Genomic DNA, 27336 nt, shown 5'->3' with positions numbered 1-27336 from the left:
CATGCATTCCCATTCGGCACTTTAAGTTTCTCCAATGTTCCTATATTCGATGTACTCGATCGGAAGGGTGATAAAAAAAATTAACACTGCACAGAAATGCTAAGCCGTAAGGGGTAGCAGATTTATGACGCAAGCCACTACTTTGGAACGTAACCTTCACGCCAGACAGGATAATCATGCCGTAGTACACTGAAAAAAAAAACAGTTCCTCTTCTTGAGGGTGCAGAATGACCCTGGCAGAGTTCGCATGTGCAATGGTATGTATTTACTGTGTCAGCAAGATTCGATTTTACGCACCTAAGGAAATATAAACCATGTCGCCATGAACGCTGGGCTACACGATAACAATGAACAGAGTAAGGACAGGACTGTGCCAGAGTGTACCGGATGTTTACAAGGCTTCGAATTTGATCTTTAATTTAAAAAAAAATCAAGGCGTATCCATCCTATATGAAACATTTTATTTTTCACTTCATTACTGAATAGAATATAGTTTTTGAATTACAACGAACGATATTTTTGTCAAAAGGAAATTCATTTTCGCGCTCGTCAGTCCAGATTAGTCTCACAAAGATCAACAGTTGGTATCACAATTGGTTACACTCACTATGTAACACATGGTGTCTTTTGGGATAGTAAATATTCCTTCACAAGCAAATTCCTAGTTCTCACATTCAAGTACCGAGAAGTTCTTCGGACGCGTGTCGTTTGAAGACTGCTTTGCATTTCGCGCTACGCACTTCTCCGGGAATCTTGTAAACGCATGATGCACTTTTTCAGATGTCGAGCACAATTCACGGTTGAAGGCTATCGGCTTCGTTTATTTCGGGAAACCGCCAATCGCGATATTTCAAGAGTATAAATAACATCCCGTTTCTATGTAGTTCCTGCCCGCGACAATTTACCGTGCGTGCATCCGTTTCCTTTTTTTCTTAACGTACGTTTACGCATTCGCTTACTCTTTCCTTAATAGTTCATAATCTATCCTGGTGTCCAACTACTAGCTTTTGTAACTTTCCAATAAAAATTACAACCACATTTTTGCCGCGATATGGAATGCTACATTATTTTTTTTTCTCTTTTTTCGAATTGTATGTCTAACAAATTTGAGTTAATTATGCCTTTTGTTTAACCTTGCGACATACCTTCCATGTAGGTCTGAAAATAATTGAAAATTCAATTATGACCAATCTATGTGAAAAAATAAACATTATAAACATTAACAAGTTCAAATTGTATTTGAATTGAGTATCCCACATTTGTCTTAAAGTTGATGGTACTAATTATATTAAATACCACAATTTTGAAGGTAGCGGACCCACTGTGCTTTGTGGATTCGATTTACGTCAACCCTTGAAGTATTTCGTTACAACTGCTGCATACAAATCCTACTGTTCTCGGAAAGTGTAATACAGGTATGTTAAATTATTAGCGTTTTTTTTCTGATACGTATTTTTATGTATATGAACTATAATCGATTATAGCATCCATTGTAGTTTTAAGTAAAAACTTATGTTTTAGTTTGTAAACAAGGGTAGGCATTTAACAAGCAATGAATCTGGCTCCTTCGTTTTTGACAGTCTCAAATCGAGATAGCCAAAGAATGTTGTTGTAAAGCCGCAGCTCGATCACCGTGGTAACTTGAGAAGTTGAGCAAAGAAACAATATATCGTAGTTTCCATCGTACATTACACTAATCTTTTGATATAATTGTGCAGATTGTAGGTTTTAATACGAATCCAAATAAAAGTATGTGATTTGATTAGCCGGGCAGTTGCTTAGATTTCATAGTACTGGTTATGCTTTCATATTGCTTTTGTCTCTATTCTCGTTTCAGTAGCCCAGTTAATAATGATGGAGTTAAACATTTCGCTGTTTGTAAATCTCAATTTACAAATATCAATCGATGATATCAAATTGGAGTTAACTTTGAAGGGAAAGGATATGCTACGTGTACCGTAGCCAACAAGACAAGGTAAGGATTGCAAATTTGGCTGGCATACTTGAAAACTTTATTGAATGGCCTCGTGCTTCTCGATATTTTTCGTTGTTTTATTATTTTAAGACTATATGACGATCAGTTTTGGGCATGCTTTTTGCCTAAATATTTACTTTCCAAACGATCATTCAGAAGGTCATTTTGTTCATTGCAGTTTTTTTGCAATGAAAGTTGCAGATACTGTTTTATGACATGCTACCCATAAATGTGGTGTGAGTAGTACCACTATTCAAAAATACAATGGGTAACTTCAAATTATTCCTTATTCTACTCATTGAAGTAGTAAGCAGTAAAAGTAGTATGTTTTAGCACGCTACCTGACCTCATTTGACATCAGCCATAAGCATTATGAAGCTTCTGTTATGAAATAACAAAACCGAATGATGCGATTCAAGTTTTGCGATAGCCTGTTACAAAATGCATTCTGGAATCGAAGAGAAATTTATATATGTTATGCCATTCAAAAAATGAGCCAATTTTGCTGTTATTACCGAATGTGGTGAATTTGTGTTGATTGTTTGTATTTACAAAAGCGTTTACACCAAACTTTTGAAAGAGGTGGTGATTTCGTGCTGCTGTCACTTGGCTTATTTAAAATATATTGTAACTATGTGACGTTCTATTTTTCAATGTTGAATTATCTAAGTGATTGTAGATTATTTTCTATATTACGCATATTATCAATTTACGCACTTATTTGTTCCAGATTTTAGGAACATTTACATTCCCGAACATACCAACGCCTACTGCAGCGCCCATTGTGTTAGTCCAAACTGACAGCAGAAACAGCCATAGCGAATGACAGAAGAAATCTAGAACGAGTTGTACAGCAACGAAGCAGGCAGCGCATTTTTCTTCGTCGTCCGTGTTTCACGTTTCTGTAGCAAGAGGCAAGGAATATAACTCTGGTTGAAACTGCAACTCATGTCCAAAATTGGGTGAAGGTGTAAAAGCCAATTTTCCGGACAGGAAGTTGGAATTGCCAATAGCTTCATCCGATGCGGGCTGAAGCGTAATGGAGAAAAGGTGAAGCCATCTTTTTCCGCTTTGGTCGTTTGAGACAGCGCAGTGTGCTGTGTCAGAGCGCAAAAGAGGGGAAGTGTGCGTACGACGAAGATATTGCATGGGGTAAGTGGGCAAAGTGTATGTCGTTCGGCAGACTAGCGCCACAGGCTGGGTTGACCATACGAGCTGCGCGGCATTTTTGGCTAATATTTCGTTGGAAACGGGATCGGGCTATAAAGTGTAAAAGTGAGCGCCAACGGGAAGCAAAGATCGTACGGATAGAGTGTGTGCCAGAAAGAGAGAGAAACGGTGGGTGTAAGAAGAAAAAACGGCAAATCGATAGCTGTGGTGCGTGAGTGTATGTGTGTGTGTGCAAGGTAGAAGGGGTACAGCTGCGGCGTGCGTGTGCGTGCTGCCACCATTTTAACATGCCATTCATGGGAAAGGGAAGAAGCAAGATTGTTGTGTGTGAACGTGGTGAATTGGCGCGGTGAAGAGAGCAGCAGAGTGTCTTCTCGTGTGCAAGGATGATAGCACCCTCCTAGATGCTCGAAGAATAAATTCCTTTTACCTATCCAGGGCGGCAAAAGCTGTGCATTCGTGAATACCGGTAATATTGTGGTATCGCCATAGTCGTGTTCTTCGTGAAACAGTTCACGCACGGTAGCATAATTTGCATCGCAATCGCGCGTCGCATCTTCTGACTTGGGGAGTTGTGCGTGTATGTGTGTGAACTGGCGCACTGTAATAATTACCATATAATATCTCCACTGGCACGTACTGCACGAATACTATATACTGATCATAGCAGCGCGCCAGCTAGCTTGCCTGTTTCATAACCGAACGTGTGTGGTAGCGTGGTGAAAAGAGGCGTCAAAAATAAAATAATCGAATCTTGGCGCAATATGTTAATGTGGACTTCTAAAATTCAGTCTGTTTTTATCGATTTGGTCGACAAAATTCCTTAAATTCGATCAATTTTACAGTGTTTCTGTTAAAATGATGCTACAGTGAGAAAGTGGAATTCATTCGTACCACCCATTCCAATGCGGCGGGCAGTATCGGACGAAACGACAAAAGCAAAGAAGCTTTGTGCAGGCCTTAGTGTGTGAGAGATTATCAATGTGTGAGTATGGTACTTCACTTTTAAGCGCATTATTATTAGCAAGCAGCAATCGCAGCGTGAGCGCATCGATTTTAAACGATTCCAGTAAGGTGTACCCACAAAAAATACCCCAACCTTGCACTAACCGCTCGCTTATATTGTTTGAGCGGAAGTGAACTAAAAACGCAAGCTCCGATTATTAATTGCAGCGTACAACCACCACACGCATCGTCTGTTTCGGATAAGCTAGTGTTAGTGTACTGATGAGAAACGAGCAACGATATATGTATGCAAGTGGCTACGCATTTTTTTTTTGTATAAGATCAGAGCAAATCGCCGCGTATTCTTTGGTTGATATATTATTTTTACTAAAACTATTAAAAATCAGTTAAAGTACAAACGAGATGCAACGCTCTAATTATATGTTTATTTTAAAAACATACCTGACAATAGCCTCTTAAATATCTTAAAAAAGCTCTGACGATCTCAAACGAATTCTTTGTTAAGGCTATTAACCCACTAAACTAATGAAAATTACGCATTATATGGCTTCATTGCAATCATTGCTTACCGTATTTTTAATGCGTCGTTCTGAGCGTTGAATGAAACAGCTCAGTTTTGTATTTTTGGAACGAGCATAGTTTTCGTTATATTTCACGTATACACAACATGTAATTCTTTGAATATCTCGTGTTGGATTGAAAAATGAAACCCTATCGTATAACATTTCATCACTCGTATTTTTCATTTCGATTAGCCTCCTTGTGAAAAAGCTGTACGTGTAGATACAAAGAAATATTTCAGAAACATCATCTGCCACACCTGATTTGCTCTGTTGTTGCTTTGAAAAGAGACATTTACTTTTCCTTGAATAAAGTTTATTAAATTGTGGTATCTATTCATTTTGATATTGTCGATTACGATCAATGTGTTTTATTTTCCCGGTATTTGGTACGTGTAGCTTTGCTAACCGGTATTCTTTTGATAAGAATATATTTGGCGCCAACGCTGCATTTGCGGATTAGCATGCACAAGCCGGTTAAGTGATAAAGCCGTTAAGTTTGTGTAAATTATGTAACGAGATACACGCACAAAGGGTACACCAGCTTGTAAGAAGAGGCATCGTTTTAGAAAAAAAAATAGTTCGATTGATTGCTTTGTAGCATATTGTTCAAGCGCCACTGAAGAGGATTCAGTCAAACGCAACAAATAGATGCATCTCAAAATCCACGTACGCAAAAATGATTCCCATCATATCGTATCGGTAGTTCGTGCGTTTTCCTTGTGTGCAAATAGAACGTGTGTCCGCTCACAGCCGTAATATTTTGGTCAATTGTTCTTCACTGAAGAAAATCTTCTCGCTCGATGCATTGCATTACTTTTAGCAGGAATAAAATTGGATGGACAACGGCGAGAACGTCATCACGTGTTTGTCAGTAATTGTAGAATCATTGCAAATGTGGAACCGTTCTAGTTGAAGCGTAAAATTATTTGAGAGAACCCGGAACTAAGCCCTAAATCCTCAAAATTGTTACCGCATGGCAAGACAGTCTCGTCGTGGTTCCGATGGCTGCTGTGCCGCGCCTACTTCGGAAGCGTAAAAATGATAGCAAGCAAACACATCTCTACTAGCAATAGACTTTTCGTAGAAGAAAAATCGCGTGAAAAACAACGTTGAAAAGCCCTTCGACAGTGTGTGCGTGGTGTTGAAAATCGAACACGAACGTGTGTGCGTTGTGGGGTACAAATGCCGGTGCTTTTTGTATGTGTTAGTGCGCAAGAGAGCGCGGCTTTTTTGTTCTGATTTTCTTCGTACATTTTTTCCGGCAGCGAATTGCGGCCGGGTGCTTTGAGACACCGGCAAATGTCTCGTACTTGGATGGTGAACATGATCAGACATGTTTCATCATCAAAATTATATGTTGAACCGGCGTGTATTTATCGAGGATCTCCATTTCTAATACGAAATTTTGAACGTGTAGAGTAACCTATTTATGCGGTAAAAACAAAGATGCATGTGATTAGAAGCCAAAATCGGTTCAAAGCCATGCGAGGCGTTAAGATATCTTATATTGTGTTCCCCAGCATGTCAATATTTTTTATATGCCGTGGTTAAAGATCATCGACACATCGAATTATTGATAATCAGTGTCTAGATAGAATATTTTAGAAGGGGTTATTTTATTTTATATGATGCAATAATTTCTAAACCGGATAGTGCAATGCTGTGTCCAAAGATAAACGTATTTATTTTATTAACAAAATAGTTTTTTCAGTGTTCATGTTACAGTTGTTGCCAAACTCAAGTTTCACATGTTATATCTGTAACCTAAATTGTGCATTAATTTGTTTTTTTTTCGTCCAATTAATCTTACTGCAGGCAGTGTAACGTACTACAGGTTGACGAAGGCAAACCTGCTTTCTACATCTGCTAAGGAACAACACTTTCAAACACTTCAAAGAGGGTACAATCCTCTGAGAAAGTCGGCCGCCCTCAGAATAAGAAAGGAGGATCTTCTACAGCTTTGAGCCTGTCGTGCAAAGTTGCTCCACGCCATTGGGAAGCACCTGAAGCGTATTGAATTGTATGTGTCACGGTGAATGGGACTAGCGGTTGCCCCGTTTGTACCCGTGAAGACAACATCCGATGCTGTGAAAGAGATGGCCCCCGCTCTAACGGAGCCACTTAGCCAAAGCAAGTTGTCCTCATCTGCTGCTTCCGGTGCCTCACCGAGGACGAGCAGCAGCACAACGGCAACGGCCACCGTTACCGATACACTCGGTGGTACCACAATCATCCCTTCTCCGGAGAATGTGCACTCCGAATCACATGATCAGTCGTCCTTGTTGGCAGAGCTCGTAACAGGACAAGAGCATGACCTCCAAGTCGCTTCGGAGCAGGAAATCCATGCGATCAGTGAGTGTGACGCTACTGTAACGGTGGCCACTACAACATCCGAGCATCACGGAAGTGGGGATATCTCAATGAGTTCCGAAACTGGAATTGTATCCACGACGGTGGATGACATACAGAACAACAACAATGGTGTTCAAGGGCTGAAACTGGAAGTCGATCCTAGCCGAGACTTGATCGAATTGGCCCTCGAGCAGCTACATCACGACGCATCTATGGGTGGAGGAGGAGAAAGCTGTGAAGTACCGGCGATGCCGGCCACCAATGTGGCGAACATGGACGTCTCTTCGTCTTCGCCCATGCCAGGCAACATGTTGCACCTTCAAGAACAGTCGCAGGGAGATTTGATGTCATTAGCTATTCCTCCGGCGCAAGGTACCTTACCTCAAGGATCGCTTTTTCAAGATTCGCACCAGCAACAACTGCACCCTCAGTATCAACAACAGATGCCATTGACGCCGGGAGGAATGATGGCGGTGCCTCTGGCCCAAGATTCGTCCCAGTCGTCGTCCTCTCTTGGTGGTGCTGGCGTCAGCGGATCTAGTGAGCTGGGAATGCAGTTGAAGGAGAGCTCTGACATGGATCAAATGATCCGCGAGCTTTCCACGTCCGACATAGACATTATGCAAGTGTTGAGAAGTTTCGACAACAACAGCTTGCTGCTCTTCAGCGATGCCGACGTGGCGAATCTGTGCGATGTACCGGTGGGCGATGGCAGCCAGCCGCAAACATCACCGAACAAGGACCGCGAGAGATTGGAACAGCACGCGGAGATTGTTAAGTTGCAGGCGCTAATGCAACGGAAGCAGGATTTCCTGGCACGTCGTCTCAGTAAGATTAAAGCTCGATACATGGGTCAACATGTGAGCGAAGAGATTGCAGGGCTGTACGAATACACGCTGCGATATTGGAAGAAATGTGAAAAGGAAAACGCCAAGCAAATGCACAATAACAACAGTAGAGCAGGAGGAAATATACATTACGGGACGTCTACACTTGCCGGTGATAGCGGATGCTGGCCTGATATCATTCCGTTTCAGGCTCCTCCGCCGGATCAGACGCCAGAAAAGCTGAAACCTATATCGGCCAACGCGCTGAAGACGTTCTCCAAGCGGCTTGAATCGATATCCAACACGATCTGTTCCGTGCAGAGCCATCGAGTGATGAACAATCGCTATTTCCATGGCGTGAGCAACGCTCCAGCAGCAGGAACATCCCGGTCAGTATCGTCGATGACCAGCGGAACCAGTGGGTGGACGGGCTCGGAAAAATCGAAGGAGTTTGCAAATATCTCCAACACGATCCCGATGTTTGAGCAACCGGCAACCCAAGAGCTGGAGCAGACTGCCGGAATGCTGTATGCCGAGCTGAGACAGGTTCAAGAAACCATCGATTCGGATGCTACGCTTAGCAGTTCCGGCGGGGAATCGGCCGATGAATCAATGCCGTATGTGAATGCCTTACAGGAACCACTCGCAATGTAAGTGTAAACTAACGCTGCGAAACCATAGAACTGCAGTATAAACATTAGGTCGTGTTTAATCATGAAAAGAAATAGAACAAATTAATAGAGAACCGCAGAGCGCAGAATTCGTTGTTTGCAGATAAAGACAGAATATGTAGGAGTCTGTTATTTGGTAGAGTGATTTCATCGTACAGCTTTTTTTCCTACGCTTTAAATTAAGATAAAGAAAAAAGAAGCGAAACGAACAATGAACTTGCTTGCTACATGTAGGAACGATGTCATCATCATACCGCTTAAACTATTAGTTTTTAACCACATTATTCTTTGTATTTGCAGCACGGAGCGAGCCGCGTGGAAATGGGCAAATAATCGCGCGGCTGTGGCGAGCAGGTGGACCTGGGTGGTGGCGCGAATAGCGGACCTGGAATATCGCATCCGGCAACATAACGAGGTGCTAAACAAAATCCGAATCAACAAAGGCCCCATCACACTTGAAGGGTTGTCTGAAATCCCGGAAGTGAATGGCTATCGAGGTCCTCTTCCCGGCAGCAGCAAAGCACCAATCTCCGAAGCTACAGACGCGGAGACTGGTGACGACGACGCTAATGTCGTGTCCGGATGCTGCCGAACGAGACCTTACTGTCGAGAGAAGTTCCGAAAACGGCGGCTGCTGCAAACGCACAATCTGCACACGGTCTCGAAAAAAGCGGCCAAGTCAAGGTAATGTAGTGCGGTTATATTACGAAACGTATTGAATCTATAAATTGTGTTCCAAGGAAATCACTCATTATTTGTGCCTTTACATTACAGCAACATCAAATGTGGCTGCCAATGGCCCCTTCTACCGTGTGCCCTTTGCACTGGTCGGCCAGATCCGACAGCACCACGAGATCCGGCCGATACGATGACATTCTCGGAACGCGTCGCCCTACTTGATGCCAGCTATCATCCGGTGTTAAGTTTTCCAGAAGGTAAGCACAGCTTCCCAGCTTGTTATCCATCTGTGCGTTTTCCCAATATCTCACTTTGCTCGCAGATCTACTTGAGAGGATTTAAATAAGAAAAGATAAGTTTAATTTTTACTTTCAAGTGATGATACTGTGGGAGTACAACACCTTAATAAAGCTCCATACGGAGATTTGCCTTGTACGATGTCATTTGTTTTACGCACAAGAGCGAAGTTTCAACAAGCATTGTGTCGTATGCAAATCGCACTGTTGAGTTGCATTTACTGTAAGCAGTAGCGTTGGTCAAGAAGTCGGAGTAGCTTGGTGGAACGCCTTGTAGTGTGTGAGATCATACGTAGCAAACAAAATGTTCATTGTGTGTGCGCAACTTCAGGTAGAGGCTTTCAATAGATTTTCGATGAGTCAGTCAATCTGGCTTGGTTTTTCAAATACACCTTAGAATCAAGCGAACCTTTTTTCACTCCCCCCTGTATGTTACCAATCCCCTGTTCCGACTTCCGCGAAAAAAAAAACCTAAAATGTTTTGTAGTGTGACCTTCATAATTGATCAAGTATGCTGGTTTCGTCAGTAAACGTCTACCTTTTGGAGAAATTTTCTTCCCATTGCACTCGGTATCTCTCGAAAGGTTCTCTGCAAGATCTGACTTGATTACATCTGATGATTAAAGTACACCTGGAGTTTGCACATGTGTCATTTTTCCTTCCGTGCTGAACCAGACCAATGCCATGAATATCGCAACACTCCCGGGACGCGTATGATGGAAAGGTGGCTGACTCACGTTCTGTGTATGGGTGCGCATCACACCAACACCGTCATCACCCACCCAACGCCTGCATACTTGCTGTCGCGTATTATGTCAACCCACCTCCCCCTTAGTTGCATTGCCCTTTAGTGAGAGGGGGAAGCCAGGCTCGAAGGGAGAGCATATTTTCCCGCGCAAAATTTTCGTTTCGTTTTAACGAGTAGCATTTGTACCGCGTCTGGTGTGTTTCTATACCTTCTGTCACAACGGCATTCCGGCGCACATGCGCGCAAGGGCTCACAAAGCCTTCGCAAACCCTTCCACAAATGCCCTTCGCGGCGTTATGGGCCATACCTTTGTCAACATACCCGGGTGGTTCAATGGGCGATGTTTTATTATGGAAATTTTCGCTCCAAACAAAGAGGGTAATGCCAGACCGGCGTTTTTTGCTTGATTTTCGATGATTTTTTAGTATTAAAATGTCTTCTGTTGCTCTGTGTTTTTTAATTTCGTGCTCGACTCAAATTAAATGTGAATTGGTGTTAATGTTTCTCTTCTACAATTATTCATAATTTTTTTCTATTTTTAGACATTTCGCACAGCATACACCTGGAGGCGATTATGCGAACCCCGGAGTGGCAGAGCAAAATGATCCGCTCGAACGCAACAACCGCTTCCACGGACTCGGCGACAGGAGCGGTTTCGCGTGGACATCATCACCATTCCGCGGCGTTCTTTTCATCCGGTGACGAAACAGCGCCGTCCTCGCACGGTAAGCGCTATGCCAGTTCCGACGGCAAGCGGAAGTATGGTGCCATGACCAGCAACAAGTACAAGAGCATCGATCGCTCCATGGGCGGCGATAGTAGCAACAGTGAGTATTGAAGGAAGAAGCGAAATCTTGAGCATGACGCGCTCCTTTGCTCTCACTTGCAGATAATGAATGCTTTTTTTCTACTTGTAGAATATAAAAGAGCCAAATCAAGGCGGGATGTGATTCTGCCGAATAACCGAAGATCTGGACCGGGTTACCCAATAGATGGTTCGCGTTCGGGTCCAAACGGGCACAACAAAAATCATCGCACATTGAGCAAATCGAGAAAGTCTTCACATAGTTATGACTACTACGATGGCCATGAGGGCGGCGTAAGCCGAAGTAAAAATTCATCACCAACGCCCAACACCCGTAACGAAAGGTAAAGCATCTCAATTCCGGCTCCGCTTCGGTGCAGTTTTTGAAGCGTTTTGTTAATGATCAATTTTGTGTATTCGTTAGGAGGCATCGCAACAATTCGTACGACATCGGCAGTATCGTCATTCCTCAGAGTATGGCAGCCTCAACTAGGGTATCGTTACCACAATATAAGGACATAACTATACCAAAGTACGTGTAGCGTACATTTGACTTCGTTTTGAACTAGATTTTACATAAAAGATGTTATACTTCATTTTAGATGGCGGATTGTGGACGAAAAGGACGATGCAGTCGATGAAATGGAACATACGAGTGAAATGTCTGGTGCAGGCTTGTCGTTGATTGAGGCTAAAGAAAATCCAATGGGTAAACCTTCGTCGAAGACCGACCCGTTCCATCCCCCGAATGGTACAAAAACGACGACATCGATTGCGATTCCTTCCACCTCTGGTTATACTGAAAATTCGCAGCAACAGCAACAATTGATTGTGATACCGGCGCAAGACGAGGAAGACATTTCAGAGGAAGCGATCATGCTGAAACATGAGCGCGCTCTGCAAGAGGAGCGGAAAAAATTCCGATCATATCTGAAGTTCCCTTGGAGTCGGCCTCGAGCAAAGAGGCGCACTGAGAGCCGGGCTGGTTCCAGTGGAGGCAACACACCAGATCCAACCTCGCCTGCACCGCCGACACCTATGATTGAGCATGATGTAAGGACAATCTAATAGGCTGTTAACAACAGTTATTCAAACGGTTTACTTAACTCTATCACTTTCTTCTTTTGCTCCGTAGTCGTCGCCTGCTTGCCCGTCTACACCAATAACTTCTCAGGATGGACAGGAGCTCTCTGAAGCAAACGTTATGAATGGTAAGACATTTCGTATATCAATTGAAGATCGAAGGATGGTACTAATGATAACGTTCTTTTTCGTTCTCGGCACAGCCCTTAATAAGAGCCTTTATAAAAAGGAACGGCGTCGAACAGTATCGTCGAAACGAGAAGATCAACAAGCACAAGGAGCAGGCACCATTACGCCAGATACACGTGAGGTAGGATTTTTTTTCTATTGCACAGATGGTTGATATTTTACACAGTAACTTGATAGAAATTGTTAAAATAACGAATTTGCTGATCAAAAACAATTATTTGGGCAACCTATTTGAAATTGATTACCGTAGAAATGAAAATCAAATTTTCCCTAATTGTTCGAAAATCTCGAAAATGTCGATTACGTTAAGTTTTAACCAACAAAAAGGTATCTCCGACACAATTTTCAATCTTTTACTAAATATGAATTGTTCTCGAAGTCATCCAGTTAACATATGTTAATGCAATTATCGTATTTCAGATTGTTTCACCGTATGAAACACTGGAGTTCCCACTGGCAAACGATATTTTCGAGGGTATGCTCCGGGCGATGCCCAGCGACCACATTGCGCTGGCGAATGATTGTCTCAGCAAGCTGACAGGCCGCAACGGTTTGCCGTACCGTAGAAAACCGGCAAGAAACAATAATATTATGCTAAGGGTTAAGTCAACCATTAATCTGGCTCCAGCCAGCTTGGGAATTGGCACCCAAAATCCGCTTAGCTCGAACGCATCGACCGCGACAACGGTGTCGGCAACCGAGACGGACTTGGAGGATTTCGATGACGAAGATCTGATGCTCGCAAAGCGGACGGAAAATCAACTCATCATGGAGCGGCTGCTGAACAGCCGGAGCGAGTCACAGCAGTACGAAATAGTGCCACCCTCGGCAAAGCCTATGTTGGATGACGACGAAGATGTAATCGATGACGAAGAAACAGACACCGGCGAATCGCTGTTCGTCGAAGAGGACGACCCCAATGATCCCGAGTGGAATGATCGTTCTGCTGGAAGGTCCACCGGTGGAGCAGCCAGTGGCTTCGGTAGTGGCAGAGGATAAATGCAGCGACAGCAGTCGGAGTTCAGCATTTTCAGCATTCAGCGATAACCGTTGTAACGACACGTAAATGTCTATCTCAAATGACTTTTTTTTATCCCGAGAGAGTGCAACAGAGAGCAGGAAGAGGATGTTAACGATACGTTAGTATGTATGATTTGCTCCATAATGTGAGCTTATTTTTAGTGTATAAAAGAAAACCCAAGTGAGTTTTCGAATCATCACCTCGTAATGCGTGCACAGACAACATAAACAGTGACAAACCATCTCAAAAAGGCCGGGAAGTAGTAGAGGGCAATGAGTGGCAGTGATAGAGGTGTGCGCTTGTAAATAGTTGAAGGAGTCGAGTATCGATGCACAGAAAATAAAAATGAGTGGCCATAAGTCACTCATTATTGGGCTTTCTCGGGCGGTCCAGTTTTTGTTGCTCATAGATTCAGTTTCCTTTAGCCATACACTATGCATGCACTATGGTTGTTGTAATGGCTGCAACTCTAACAATAGTTCGGTTGCTGTGCTCTTCTTCATAGCTAAGATTTCGTCATCCTTCAGAAAAGAAGACTCGCTCAGCTGTGCGTTTGTAGTCGTTCGTTTTATTTCAATTTTTCTTTTTAATGACAACGTTGCGTTTTCTCGGCACGCGAAGCAATATAATAACGTAAGTTTGTCGTACGCGAGGTTATTTGCAGCATGGAAAGTAGGGAATAATTTTTAAATGCATTTAAACTTTCTTCGCGTGCGTATTGCAGCAATTTTCATTTCATTCTACTATTTTAATCATTAAATTCTCGGTAAAAGTTTAGTTGAACTTAAAAAAATGAATCGAACCCCCTATCCATCTTAACATCTCTGTTATGCTGCGGCACAATGATCTCTCAGCGAGCGATGCTGTAAACTGCCTTGCGTGTTTTTAACCCGTTCACGCCTGGTGTCCGTGGGAAGTCGTTCTTTTTACTTTTTTTTTTCATTTTCCGTCGTAGAACTATTTTATTGCATTGAATTACCTAATATTTGGTTCCGGAATTTGTTATCACTTATAAATCTTGTTCTCGTATGGAGCAGGTTTTCACTTTAAATTTTGCAACGGTTGTCGCTTTTAAGATACTAGCACAGTACTTCGTTAACACTCTGTGTACGTGTGTGTCTAACACATCGATATGGCAATAGAAGGAAGTTTTCTTAGGAAGGATAGAAAGTAGCTGATACGCTTTGGTCGCCGAAGTCGTGAAAAGTGGCAGAGGAACTAAGTGGAAAATAAACGGTAACATTAATATTACCTGAGGCACGGAGCCGCTTACAATAGCTTCGTTAGGCATACGACGAAGGAGGCGGCACGGATTGATTTAGGTTTTTGTCATTGATTTTTTTAAAATAAAACTACCTATTCATAGAACTGTATCGCACTCCTCAAACGCGAGTTCTTAGTTAGGCGATGAAAATGGTCATTTTTTGCACATCATGTACCAGCAGCGCATCCAGTAATTTTATTTTCCTAGACTTACTTCGCCAGAGAGAACGCAAGCGGTCGCCATAACGATAGTAGTTACGATTCTGAGGATTATATTCATACCCACTAAATGCATACTTGAGAGGCCTACAAAGCTTCGCTGAAAATAATGTAAATTAAAGTGTATAGTGTATGTAAGTGCAACGAGGACGCCGTACACGATGCAGATCGATAGTCCTTAATAAGGAAGAAGAATCGTGGTGGAAAGTTCATCGAGTGTAAATGTATCATCAGTCGTTGGAGGGTTCTAATTTGTGGTGAGGGAAAAAGAGTGGTCCTGGAAAAAAGTAACACGCTATAAGGCACTTCTGGCGGGGACACAAACTAAGGACGTTATGTGAATTTGCTTTAACGAGAATGGCGCAAGTGCGCTTCAGAGGATGAAATATTAAGAGATGATGTAGTTAACATAACGCGACCATAATAAAACCTGTAAAAAAGCTATACGACGGAAGAGCCTAAACAAAACAAATGCGTTTGTGTGTGAAATTTCATTTTAGACGTTACACTTCATTCAACTTGTTTGAATCCGAAAACCGAGAAAGAAATGATTATTTTCCGCTCTTGGATCGAAAGAAATGATCTCTTAGATAATTTCTTTATTTTTTAAATTAATATGAATGTTATATAATCAAATATACTTACACTAAGCTTAGCTTAGCGACTAAGGGATTGGGTTGATATAACTTTTAGCCCTTCAAAATAGGCGAGCCCCTAGCAAAACATATTTTCCTAAAAATACAAATGATAGCCGATTTAGCTGAAATAATTGGAAAACACGCTTCTTTTAACTAAGGAGTACTGTTTACTATTTCCTGAAAGAAAAAGGAAATACTCAATCAGCCTCCGTCCCCGCTTTTCCGATACTTTTCACTCACGAAAAAAGCATTTCTAGAGCGCGCACAATGTCCAGAAACGACAAAAACCTAGTGGCGCGCGCCGCTGAACGGAAGAAACTCGTCGTCAAATTTTGCTATCCAAAAACCGGCAATAATAACAGGAGAGCATGAATCGCAGAGGTTACATTTAGCCGAGTCGCCTGGTATCAACTCTTTCTCGCTTCCACGCACATGCAAATTTGATTGCTAGCTCCCTTTAGCGTTATCAACCCATATCGTCGCCTTCTCTGACACGTGCTTAGCCGCATCCTATCTCTTTCGCCATCGATTGCTTACTGTACTAAGCGCACTATGTGATCCTGATGGTCACAAATTGAGGTATTATGATCGGGTATAAATTATTTTGTTACACATAAATATTTCAAATTAAACACAAAACAAAGCCTGTGACAAATTGATGTGATATAAATAAATGTTTCCCTTAACATGACGTGTGTTTGTGACACGAAACCAAAAGAAATTATAGTCATGAATAAAAACCGTGTCAGGTGTTCGGATTTCTTTCGCATTGTCTCATAGTCCAGCAATGTTCAATTAGCCCAATCACGGCGCTCGCCCCGAAAACAAGAGATAGCACATATTTCCTCTTGTTCTACCGTTAGGTGTCTCGTAAGCCGTCATATAAAAAATGTTCATTTTGCATGCCGCGGAATCTGCGGAGCTACCGCAATCGTGAAGATTTTTGAGACGATAACTTACAGGGTCCAGCGGGCAACGATACTGATAGGAGCTCATGCAACAAAGAGGCTGCATGTGGTCGATCGATCGAGTGATGGAACTCCTCCTGCTGGTGCGGCCTATTATTTCACAGTTCATACATAGTTCAAAACATAAATCACCCATCAGTAAACCGTCACTATGTGTTTAATTTGGTGGTTGTTGTGTTGTACAACACATTGGCATGATAAGGCAGATAAAGCTCGAGTATCATATTGAGTCAAACAAAAGGGCAACAACTATGAGATAATTGCAAGCTCAAACACTCAAAACACATGAGCCATGCTTCGGCAAAATTAAGAATCTCTCTTCGAAGGATCTCTCACAAAAATCTAGGTGCTTCATTGATTTCTAGCGTAGAATTAGAAGACAAATCTCTTCCCAGCCAACAAGAGTACAGTAACAGAGTTCATTACCGTCAGCTTAAAGCAACGCAATCCCGATTTACGGCTCACGGGAAGCACATATGGCCAGTATGTCAGTTTTTCCGTCAGTACCATGATTTCCGCGCTTCATTCTGGTCCTTCACCAGTCACCAACACGTCTAGTCAACAATCGGATTTCGCAGTTTCCGAGCGGAACATTGTCCTGCTAATCGATCCGAGACGGCAGCATCCTTTACCCAACTGAAGGGTAACGCTACTACCCTAAGTCCCTGCGAAACGGGCAAAGGCTCATTAGCAGCTCCCGTTAGGACCCCGCCAGGAGTGACCTCAATTGCGAGAGCATGACAAACCGGACCATCCGTTCCCGGCGGTTCAACTTGTGAAACGATGCACCTGACGGTGGCCGATTGGGATGTGCTTTTGCTGTTGCCTTCCGTGCCTCAGCAAACGAGCCGTAAAATCAGCATAACTAATCAATTGCGCGAACCCTCCCTCCCTCCCTCGGTTACGACACATTACACCAGGGACGGGAGGTAAAATTAAATATGACTTATGACGGCGCAGGATAGGCAACAGCAGACGGTTTTATTAAAATATGATTCAATTCAACGCCTCGTCAAACCGGAACCGGAGGCGTAGCGCCTTCCGTCCCACTCGTGTGCCGAGTACAGGATATGAAACGATCAGTGTCAGGTGTAGGAACAACCGGAGCCCTCGGAACAACACCCTCTGGTTGGGTTGACTTTTCCGGAGATCTCGCTAGCGTAGCTAGGGTTGTTTGTTTGTTGGTACGTTCGTACTCGACACCCTACCGAGTTTCCGGGCCCCTTTACTTTGGTAGGGCAGCGAAAGGGCGGACAAAAAATTAATAAAGTGTCACTCCCGTTGACAAATCTGTGTCTAATTGCTGCGGTAAAAACAAGCGTAGTAGGCGCAACGACGCTGTGTTATGGCTTCTATTTTTCCTGAACCATTTCTACTCTTTTTCACTATGGTGTGGAACTTTCTGCTCATTCGACAGGGCGAGGGACAAAGGCCAGTGATAACGATATTCGAACGAGGGTTGACTCGATGCCTTCAACCAGCTGCCAAAGGGGTGCTCGTGGATGGTCACAATTAGAGGCATTCCCTTCGATAAGTTTAAACTTTCCAACAAGTGGAAACAAATCGCGTCGGATTGGGATGGCTCGAAACCGCAACGGGCTTAACCTGCTTCTGATTTTGGTCGCGTTAATTACTTACGTTTCAAGGATAACGAGTGGGTAGATTAGCTGGCTATTACAGCATTTGTTAGGGAAAAAAAGGACACGCTGGCAGAGTAGGACTGAGAGAACTTCGTTGTTCTGGGGTGCTTGCTGAATAGAAGAAATAGATTTGCAATTTAAACTGTATTTAAATGTGAAATTTGCGCTGATATGATTCGTAGACTGATGGCTGATAAAACATACAAACCTGTAACTTGCGGGAAGATAAATTAACTACTAAATACAAAATTTAGTCATCGATGACGAACATATAGTCGTCAATAGATGGATACTCTTTTTTGCCACGCACATTTGAGCTTTTTTACCACAAACCAATGCAAGGCAAATTTTTTCGTTTCAATACCGACGTCATGGCAAATAGCACGTACGGTAAAGAGAAGTTAAAATAGAAAATTTTCTTTTTCAATACCGAAATTGTGGCCAATAAAAGGTACAGAAAAGAAGTCAAAACACAAACATCGCAAAATGTTAGCTTCCTATACTACACTATACGCCGATGTCGGAATATGGCGTCCTTAAACATAAACATAACAACAAAATATCCTCCAAAACCCGTACGAGTCAGGAGTTTATTGAAATATCTGCATACGAGTATTAAATTTACCTTCATTAACGCCACTAACTAGTGCTCCGTACTTCAGGCCACCGTCTATGAAAACAGTAACGATTTAAACACAGCATCCGTTTAGTCGTCGAGCCAGAGCCGTGCGCTTGGCTGCGGGGGCACACATTAAATTCTCGGGCACCGTTTGCAAAGGGGCCATCAGTGAGCAGCATCGATTTTTCGTCCTGTCGCAAAAGGACGCACCATTTGTGACCAGGCGCCTGCTCGGTGCTGGCAACACGTTTTCTATGATTGGTCGCCGAAATGTGTTACCCATCTTCGATGGGCGGAGCCAGCTGCGGCAGTTTCTCGCAGTAAAGAGCACCGGAGGGGTTCACGGCCCGACGTCCGTGTGCTCCTGGCAAACCTCAAGGATCTGCTCCTTGCTCGGATGAGGATAGTTGGAGCGGCTTGGGCGTCAAAGCGTTTCGGTGCGTTACATAAGAGCTAAGCCAGGCGCAGCCCTTCGTTGGAGGGAAAAAAGCATTCCTCCAGTGGCACTGAGGCAGAGATCCTGCCATGTTTTATTTTCCTACAGCGGTGTGAGTAGCGAAGGTTCCGCAGTAACGAAACAGCACGCGTCTTCCCTGTCTCGCACGTGTGGCTTTCCGGCCGGGTGGGGTGGAAAATTTCATCCCTTTTCGGCGCGGGATGCTGCGAAGGCGAGCACACCACATTCGTGCAAGCTGCTGCCAGGCTGGCAGCCAACCCTGCCGATGTTGCGGAGGTGGTCCTTCGGCGGGAAGGATGCGACCGCGCACAGCTGCAAGGATATTAAAAATGATGTTGCCGTCCGTGCGGATTTCCCTTCGATCGGTGGTGGAATATTAAACTCCAGCCGCGGTTGTTCTTCTCAGTCGGTGCCCGGCGTTCACCCAAAGCGGGATAGGTTTGCAACGGCGAATGAAGAGCTGAAATTAGGCGAGCTTGAGTGTGTGTATGAGTCAAGGCAGGCTCTGGAAGGGCAAACCATAGAGACTCGATTAGCAGTTTTAGTAGGCCGTTGCGTTGATAAGTTATGTGAGGTAGAAAAGCACCTGAATTGTGGCAGCCTTATAACGTGTACCGAGAAAAGTGCTTCCAAAAAGGCAGAATTCATAACCACTGCAGAGAGAGATACAGTCGCGCTAGGACTGCCAACATGGAGCCGCCATTTCCGCCGGATGTGGCACCTTTCACGCCCATTTGGGGCCAGGAAAACCCATCACCAATGGTGCACTATCCGGAGTTAATGGCGGGATTCCCTTGTGCTGATTTAGGTAAGATTGTTTGACAAAGAACGAAAGGCAAGTTAAGGAAAACTGCCATCGAAAAAGATGTGGATTGTGGATGTTATCCGAAATACTTGTTTCGATTCCTATCGGACATAAAAAAGTTCTCTATTTGTTTGTTCAATGAAAAGTGTTAAACAGCGACACTGATTTCGAAATCATTTAACATAATCAATTTGACAAAGAGTTTAACGGGTAAATTCGGTATGAATAGTCTAAGTATGAAACAAATCTAGAGACCAGCGTACAACGTAAAGCTTCATAATAAAAATTAAAAACAATTCAATTTACAATTCCACCAATTGCGGAAATCCCACATTCTACACCATGTTAGTTGTTGTTAATTCCACCAAATTCAATTTATGTTAACCACATTATTTGCTATGGCTAAATACATTCAGGAACGTAGGTTGATTCAAGCAGTTTTTTCTGGCTAGTATTGAGGATGGAGTCTACTATCGTCCTCCAGAGAAAACATTTTAGATTTTTGTTCTATGTGCAACTGATTGCTATACTGTTGTATATTACTATGCTTTATTCAGTTTGTGTAAGAGTATAGACTTGAATAAACAAATATGAGTTTTCGGACATTTTTTCTATACATATGAGAATTTTAACTGGGTTTAATTTCGAAATGAATGAGTATTTTTAGTACTTCTAGTTTTCAAATACATGAATATAATTTTTGTGTTTGATACATCTTTTTTTATTGAATCAATATATTCACTTCTTTATGATGGAAGACTCAACATACAAAGTGATTTAAAATAGAATTAAAGTAATGTGCGAAATATGTAGTGTAAGTTTAAACTACGCTACTGTAAAGTTTACGTTATAATTAGTTAGTATATAACGCAAACAATGCTACACGATCCTCATCAAATTATAGTTCGATTTCGATTTAGCAAGGGTTTGAAATCAAAGTCTTATCATATCGTTAGTATCAGGAATAGGTAATACAGCAACTACATATTACTTGACGCTTGCTAATGTTGCGTTACGACAATCGGTATTATGTTTTTGATTGGATCTATTTGAAAAAGATATCCTTCTTAGTTTGTATCCTTTGCACTTAGAATGTTTCCAATCAGTTTTAATTCACTGGTTAAACTTTGTTCAAAATTTAATAGTTAAAATATCATAGCACCTAGAAAGTCAATTTTCAGTCTTTTGCCTCAGCCTCGCTGATTCAATTGAAGTTCTATTAGTATACTATTCAATAATGGTAATATCAATTAAATAGCAACTAAATTGTGTACAAATTTCTTCCAACACTAGATATCTAATTTTATACGCTAAATAGTATAATCTAAAGCCAAAACCAATTACCTCTACCACTTACCTTTGAACAACTACTAAAAAATTATCTTAGTAATAAGTGCTCAAAAACTTCACAAGACAAGCAAATATGCAAATCCAACGTTTATCTAAAAAAACATAAAATGGTGCTAAAAATCTGTAATTGCATTTGCAACACAAATCGATTTCTAGATCAAGAACTGGATTACAATACATAAAATCCAAGAAAAGAAGCACATATTTTCTTACCATATTTCCTTATTTTTCGGATACTTGTAATCATAATCCGCTCATTTGAAATGAAGTCAGGCTAATTCAGGGCATCTTCGTTGGCCCACTCACAGTTGAACGCGTCGTATTGACATGGCCAGGTTGATTTGCAACCAATTGATTTCCAAACTGCATTCGTCTTTGACTCGCTCGTAGTTGAACACCATTACACGGCCAGGTATATCCATTACCATCGAATCTGTCAGCTTTTGCCAACGTTACATTGGTCAAACTTCACACCCAGCTCGTAATTCTTTTTTTCAAATCCGTACATTCCATATTCCGAAAATCGAAGACACGATCGTACACAAACCCATCTACTATCTATTCACCACCTTAAGGAGAAAACTACGGGAAAATCGGGAATTGTCTTTTGTTTAGAGGAACGTCTAAAATTTCTTTTGTTATCGGAAGGATCCCAGCACCACCATCCGAAGGACAAGTTTGATTGGAAGAAAATTTTTGAATAGTGCTTGACAGACCACACGCTAACAATGGAGACCAGAATTGATAGTTGTGCAAGAAATCTGCGTATTTCGGTCAGGTCTGTGATCACATGCTTTGGACGATTTGCAATGAAATAAAAAAAAACTTGATCGCTACATGCGACCTCGGGATGTTCGTTCTCATATTATATCGTATTTAATGGTTTTTACGAATCGTTTATCTACACGGCGATGTTTATACATTTGGATGTTCAGTGTACATTAGCGATGGCTACATAGTTTGATCTATTGAATGATGCGCCTCCATCGAACGGCTGAGAGCGTCGGAGCGTTATGCGTGGATCGCTGTTTGATGGTGATCATGGTATTGAAGGAGCTTTGAATTGATTTTACGATTTCCCCCTCGAACAGGGGACATATTGATGGGCGGAAATTGCTATTTTTCGTGCTCCTTTGCTAGCAGCTTGTGTGTCGCCGGCCATGCTTTCCGGCCAATGAGTATCAATTGATTTTCGGATTTCGTTTCTTTCATTCGTCCCACACCAGCAATCTGGCCCCGGCAGCAGGTGGGCAGTTTCGTCAGCCAACGGTTATCGCCACGTGGCGCACAACCAGCACCAAGCAGCGCAGCGGCAAAGAAAGCGCGCCGCCGGGTTGCCTCGATGGCACAGCGCCGAGCGGCCAACATCCGCGAACGACGACGGATGTTCAACCTCAACGAAGCGTTCGATAAGCTACGCCGCAAGGTTCCGACGTTCGCGTACGAGAAACGACTATCGCGTATCGAAACACTGCGTCTAGCGATCACATACATCGGTTTCATGTCCGAGCTGCTGGCAGGAACTCCGACCCACGATGGCCGATCGCCGGAACTATACCCTGGAGTGCTAGCGGCAGCCGCACACCACGCGCCCCATCATCATCATCACCATCATCACCATCAGCACAACAACCATTCTTCACAACATCAGCCGCAGCATCCCTCCGCACACCAGCACCACCATGCGCATCTACAGCACCACCAACAGCAACAGCAGCAGCAACATCACAGCCTTCATGGATCGACAGCGCCACCGCCACCGTCGGCTGCTGGAGCGACAACAGGACATCACATGCACCACCCGTCGCTACAGCGAGCGGCCGTAGCCGCGGCAGCCGTCGCCGCCGTCACTGCGGCTTCCGGTGCTGGCACCAACGGGACCGACTACCATCCGGCGTACGGAACCGGTGCCACACCACACCACGTGGGTTGAGCACGGGGCCGGGAGTTGAATTGCAGAGCGGCTTCTTGCGAGAGTTGACAAATCGTTGATGCTGAACCGTCGGGTGTGTTGGTTGCTGGTGGGTTGCCGGAAAAGCTCAGGATGCTTTTGCTAAGGATAACGATCAGCACAACGCAACGCGATTAAAGTAGTGTGGCTGTAACGCTTTGCACACAACGTGGGCGGCGCGTGGTTATTATTCATTGTTCTCCACATTATCGAGCCCGCAGTGTGCAGTTAATGTACCTTTACCGGCTACGACGGGAAGCATTCGCCGGACCATCTTTACCTTTGCGGAGACGCAAAGTACCTAGCGCTCGATTGATCCTTGCTCACCATTATTTACCTGCTAAATACGCTTCTGTATTATGGTGTAAAAATTCCTTAACGTCTTTTGGCATGCATCCATCTCGTCGATAATTCACGGCGTGGAAACCCAAACCAAATGTACATAACAATGCCTCCACTCTCCACTTCCTAGCCCTAACGTCCTACCGCTCTAACGCTGATTCCTAGCTTTTCACGATTCCGTTTGCTTCCTTTTGTTTGTTTGTTTTTTATCCGCTTTGTTTCTACCTCACCATTAACAGTGGAAAATTCGTTCGCTCGCGCTGCTGCAAGCTGGATCTAGATTTCATCACGTTCATTTCGACCGATCACACGGACATTGTTGCGACACACTTCCTGCGCGTTGTACTGTGCAAACGGTACTCTAGACAATTCCTGCCTACTGCGTGGTTTCGTTAGTGCCTGTATTTCACGGTCCGTACTTTCAGACTGTTGCGAGTTCTTTTTTTCCTTCGCTTAGATCGATAGTGCATTTTTCTTGTTTAGTTCAACAGTGCGTTCCATTATGTAATTTCATTTCTGGTGTACATATAAATATATACATTCAACTTCTTTGTCTGTTCGAGCCGATCGCATGATCCACGAGGAACACGGATTGGGGTAAAATAAGATTCAAAAAGGAAAAACAACTATGTGAATGTTTAAGCAAATGATAAACAACGAATAAAGAGAAATTGTAATTAACGTACAGGAGTGCGTTCTCCTGCGACAATAAGGACACTGCCATGAGTTTTTTGATAGTAGCAGTGCTTTGGGGATTTGTTTCGTACTTGATGTTCGTGTTTTATGTTTGTTTGAATGGGAAGAAGGTTGTTTGTTTGAAGCAGCTTGTTTGCTGGAGGAAACGTGAATTGAATATTTTGATCAATAAAACGACGCGTAATTTGATAGAGAAGCCTCCTCCAAAAGATAGTTAAGGCTACATGATTCGATGAGCTTCCTCCTAAAGATAAGAAAAAAAAGTAAATAAAGAACATAATAATACAAGACTAAATTATGCCTTGTAGTTGGGAAAGGGGAAGCGCTGGCTAGCGTTGGAAAAGCGACCGCAGCAGAAAGTCTCGACCCCGCCAGTCTTGTTCCAGATGACAGCAGCGGATTCAGAGCTTTACTCTGAATCTGATGACGAGTAGCATACCCGACGCTTTTTGCGCTTCTTGTGATGTGTCGCTCCATGCCGGCGGTGGCAGCATCGGTCAACGCTGGTCGAAGCGACGGGTGGCGAGGCACGTTTGCGTCGATCGGCGCGGGGCTCATGCGGTTTGCTGCGGCTAAAATCGACCCGCACCTTTCGTCCTTCGAGCATGGTGCCATTGAGCTTGCGCTGCGCCCGACGGGCATCGCTGGCATGCTTGAAATAGATAAACGAGTAGCCGCGCGAAACGTTGGTCTTGCCGTCGTAGATAAGCTTAATGTCCTTAACGGCACCGTAGCGGGAGAACAGCTTCATGAGCGTTTTTTCCGTCGTATCGGGATTCATGCCGAAGATGCCAAGGCAGCGGTTTTCTTCGTTCGACCCGCACAGAATGCGCCGCACCTCGGTTGCACTGCGGTTTGAGATGTCCGACACGGACGACGAGCTACTCTCCGATGACGAACTCGAGTCACTCAGCAGCGGCGTCACGCGGCGTCGCTTCCGCTTCCATCGACGGTAGTCTTTGGAGGAGTAGTTGAACGCCTCGTCGTACGCCGAGTAAAACTGTTCCAGCTTTTCGTCCACCTCCAGCAACATGTCGCGCAGGAGTCGTACCTCATTCTTCGAGATATCGAATATGTCGATCTGTTGCAGGGGCAAATTTCGCCGCAGCATCTCCACTCGCATCCGGTTCCCGTTGAACATGTTGTTGTTCATTTCGAGGGCGCATTGTGTCTCGCCCTCGTAGTAAAATCCCACGTACGCAGTACCGTGGGTCGGTATGAGTATGCCGTAGATTTTTCCGAATCTACGGAAAGCTTCATACAACTGCCAGTCGGTCGTGTCTGCAAGTGCAAAGCGCTTATGAGCGAGATCCAGTTTCGAACGCATTCGAAGCATCGAACTGACCGATCGATTTCTACCTGCACGGAGAGAAGAACGGAGAGCTCTACTTACCATCGCGAATGTTTCGCACCATTATCGACACGGTCATGTCGAACCATTGGTCCTTGAATATCTGCATTACGATAAGTATCGAGTCGTGGTAGCGTATCCTGTCCCATTTTGCGGCTTCTTTCGCGTGCCGCGAGTGTCGAAAGCGTATGAAGGCAACCTTCGTGTTGATGTCGGTTCGATGTTCCCCGTACCAGGCGACGCGTTCGATGCGGCCGGCATACTTGAACAGCTCGATCAGATCCGTTAGAACGATTTCTTTTGGCAGGTTTCCTACGTACACGATGTTTTCCAACAACTCTTCGAACAGTTGATCATTTTCAGTTAGACGAGGAACTTGTGGCTGAGAAGTCGACGGTTCGTTCATTGCTGCTGGCCATAAAATATCACCCATACCGTACGGCACAATATGCACGCCTGCAGCACCCCGAACCCCTCAATACGATGCGTCTCGCACCAGTTTGACCGGATTTTTCACAAACGATCACTTTCAGTTCGGCATACAATGTATAATTTTCGAGCAAACGGACGGATCACACTATCTTTGATATTTATTCCAACCAACAGCCCTAAGCGGATTTTTTGAGCGGTACGGCAAGCGTGAGGAAAATCTATTGGGGAGAAAGAGAGCAAAATGTTTTCGTTTCTGCATCTAACGCTACTGTCAAGCCGCATGTCACTGGTTTCATCACGAGTTTAAGCTGCTAGGTTGGCAGGTCTACATTCGATGATGGTGAGGTTTTCATCGACTTTGTCGTTTTTGCGGAATCGACCAAAAGCACCAACGAACATTAAGAAAATGTGCTATTCCTGCTAATTTAAAAAATGTATTTCCATAGCGTCACGCACGCGCACGATTTTCATCTGTCTGTATGTCACGATTGTAGTACTTATGATGCCGCTGCACATGTTTTTAAATTCAAACGGCAAGATCGTCATATTGTGCAGTTCCTAATACTTGCTGCTGAAGCGGCATTCCGTTTTTAAATCAGAAAAACCGCGTCAATTAAAGAACAGGCGATTCCACGAACATGGTACTTATTTATACCTGAAAAGATACAGCGTTCAGCTTAATAAAAATAATTTGTACCCGGCTTTTAATGGATTCGAAGTCGAATGACTCGCCGAAATTGGAATGTAAAAAATAATATATATTGATAAAACTGCAACAGCTAAAGTCTGGTGCGCATGACTTATTTTGCTACAAACAATGCCTTATTCAATGGATCATTAGTTAAAATTTGTCACTCAATTTATATATCCGCACTTTTGGGTTCAAGGTTTGCGCCTGCTCTGGCGTAATCCATAATTGAATATCATAGATGCTCTTAATAGACAATTCCTATCCACCCAAGCGAGCTTTACTGTAATTTTGAAATTTTCATATATTTTTTTTCGCAAATTCAATCGAACTCTAAATATAACTTTGAGAAGATTAAGACTTGGGGGACAATACAACACAAAATCAGAAACCGTGATTTAGTACCGTAGAGCTAGTATTTTTTGTGATTCATAGATAACATATCTCCTACGGAGGAAGGCATCCAATCTAACACAGACCATCGGCAGCACGCTTGCATTTAGTAAAGCTCGAGCGTCCGAAAAGAACGGACGGACTTTGAGAACGGAACCAAACGTTTTTTCTCTTCTAACC

General features: G+C 43.4%; 3 protein-coding genes across 3 annotated transcripts; 2 read left to right on the top strand and 1 right to left on the bottom strand.

Annotated features, from left to right (window-relative positions):
• The first annotated feature begins 6710 nt into the window (after positions 1-6710).
• LOC128721654 (uncharacterized) lies at positions 6711-13322 on the top strand. The gene is made up of 10 exons (XM_053815429.1): positions 6711-8503; positions 8825-9208; positions 9299-9459; positions 10789-11073; positions 11164-11395; positions 11476-11583; positions 11654-12104; positions 12187-12262; positions 12338-12444; positions 12744-13322. The coding sequence occupies exons 1-10, from the start codon at positions 6711-6713 to the stop codon at positions 13320-13322; spliced, it is 4176 nt and encodes a 1391-aa protein (XP_053671404.1).
• Positions 13323-19838: 6516 nt separating this feature from the next.
• On the top strand, positions 19839-23236 carry LOC128721647 (protein Fer3). Its single transcript, XM_053815420.1, has 2 exons — positions 19839-19956; positions 22530-23236. Exons 1-2 carry the CDS (start codon positions 19839-19841, stop codon positions 23234-23236), a joined length of 825 nt encoding a protein of 274 aa, XP_053671395.1.
• Positions 23237-24701: 1465 nt separating this feature from the next.
• LOC128721915 (ELAV-like protein 4) lies at positions 24702-26076 on the bottom strand. Its single transcript, XM_053815718.1, has 2 exons — positions 25686-26076; positions 24702-25573 (listed from the first exon to the last, which is right to left on the bottom strand). The coding sequence occupies exons 1-2, from the start codon at positions 26074-26076 to the stop codon at positions 24702-24704; spliced, it is 1263 nt and encodes a 420-aa protein (XP_053671693.1).
• Between the last annotated feature and the right edge of the window lie 1260 nt (positions 26077-27336).

This window comes from Anopheles nili, chromosome 2 (genome assembly GCF_943737925.1).
Source record: "Anopheles nili chromosome 2, idAnoNiliSN_F5_01, whole genome shotgun sequence".
Classification (NCBI taxonomy): Eukaryota; Metazoa; Arthropoda; class Insecta; order Diptera; family Culicidae; genus Anopheles; species Anopheles nili.
Note: the sequence above shows the minus strand (reverse complement) of the source record. Positions and strands in the feature narration are given on the sequence as shown.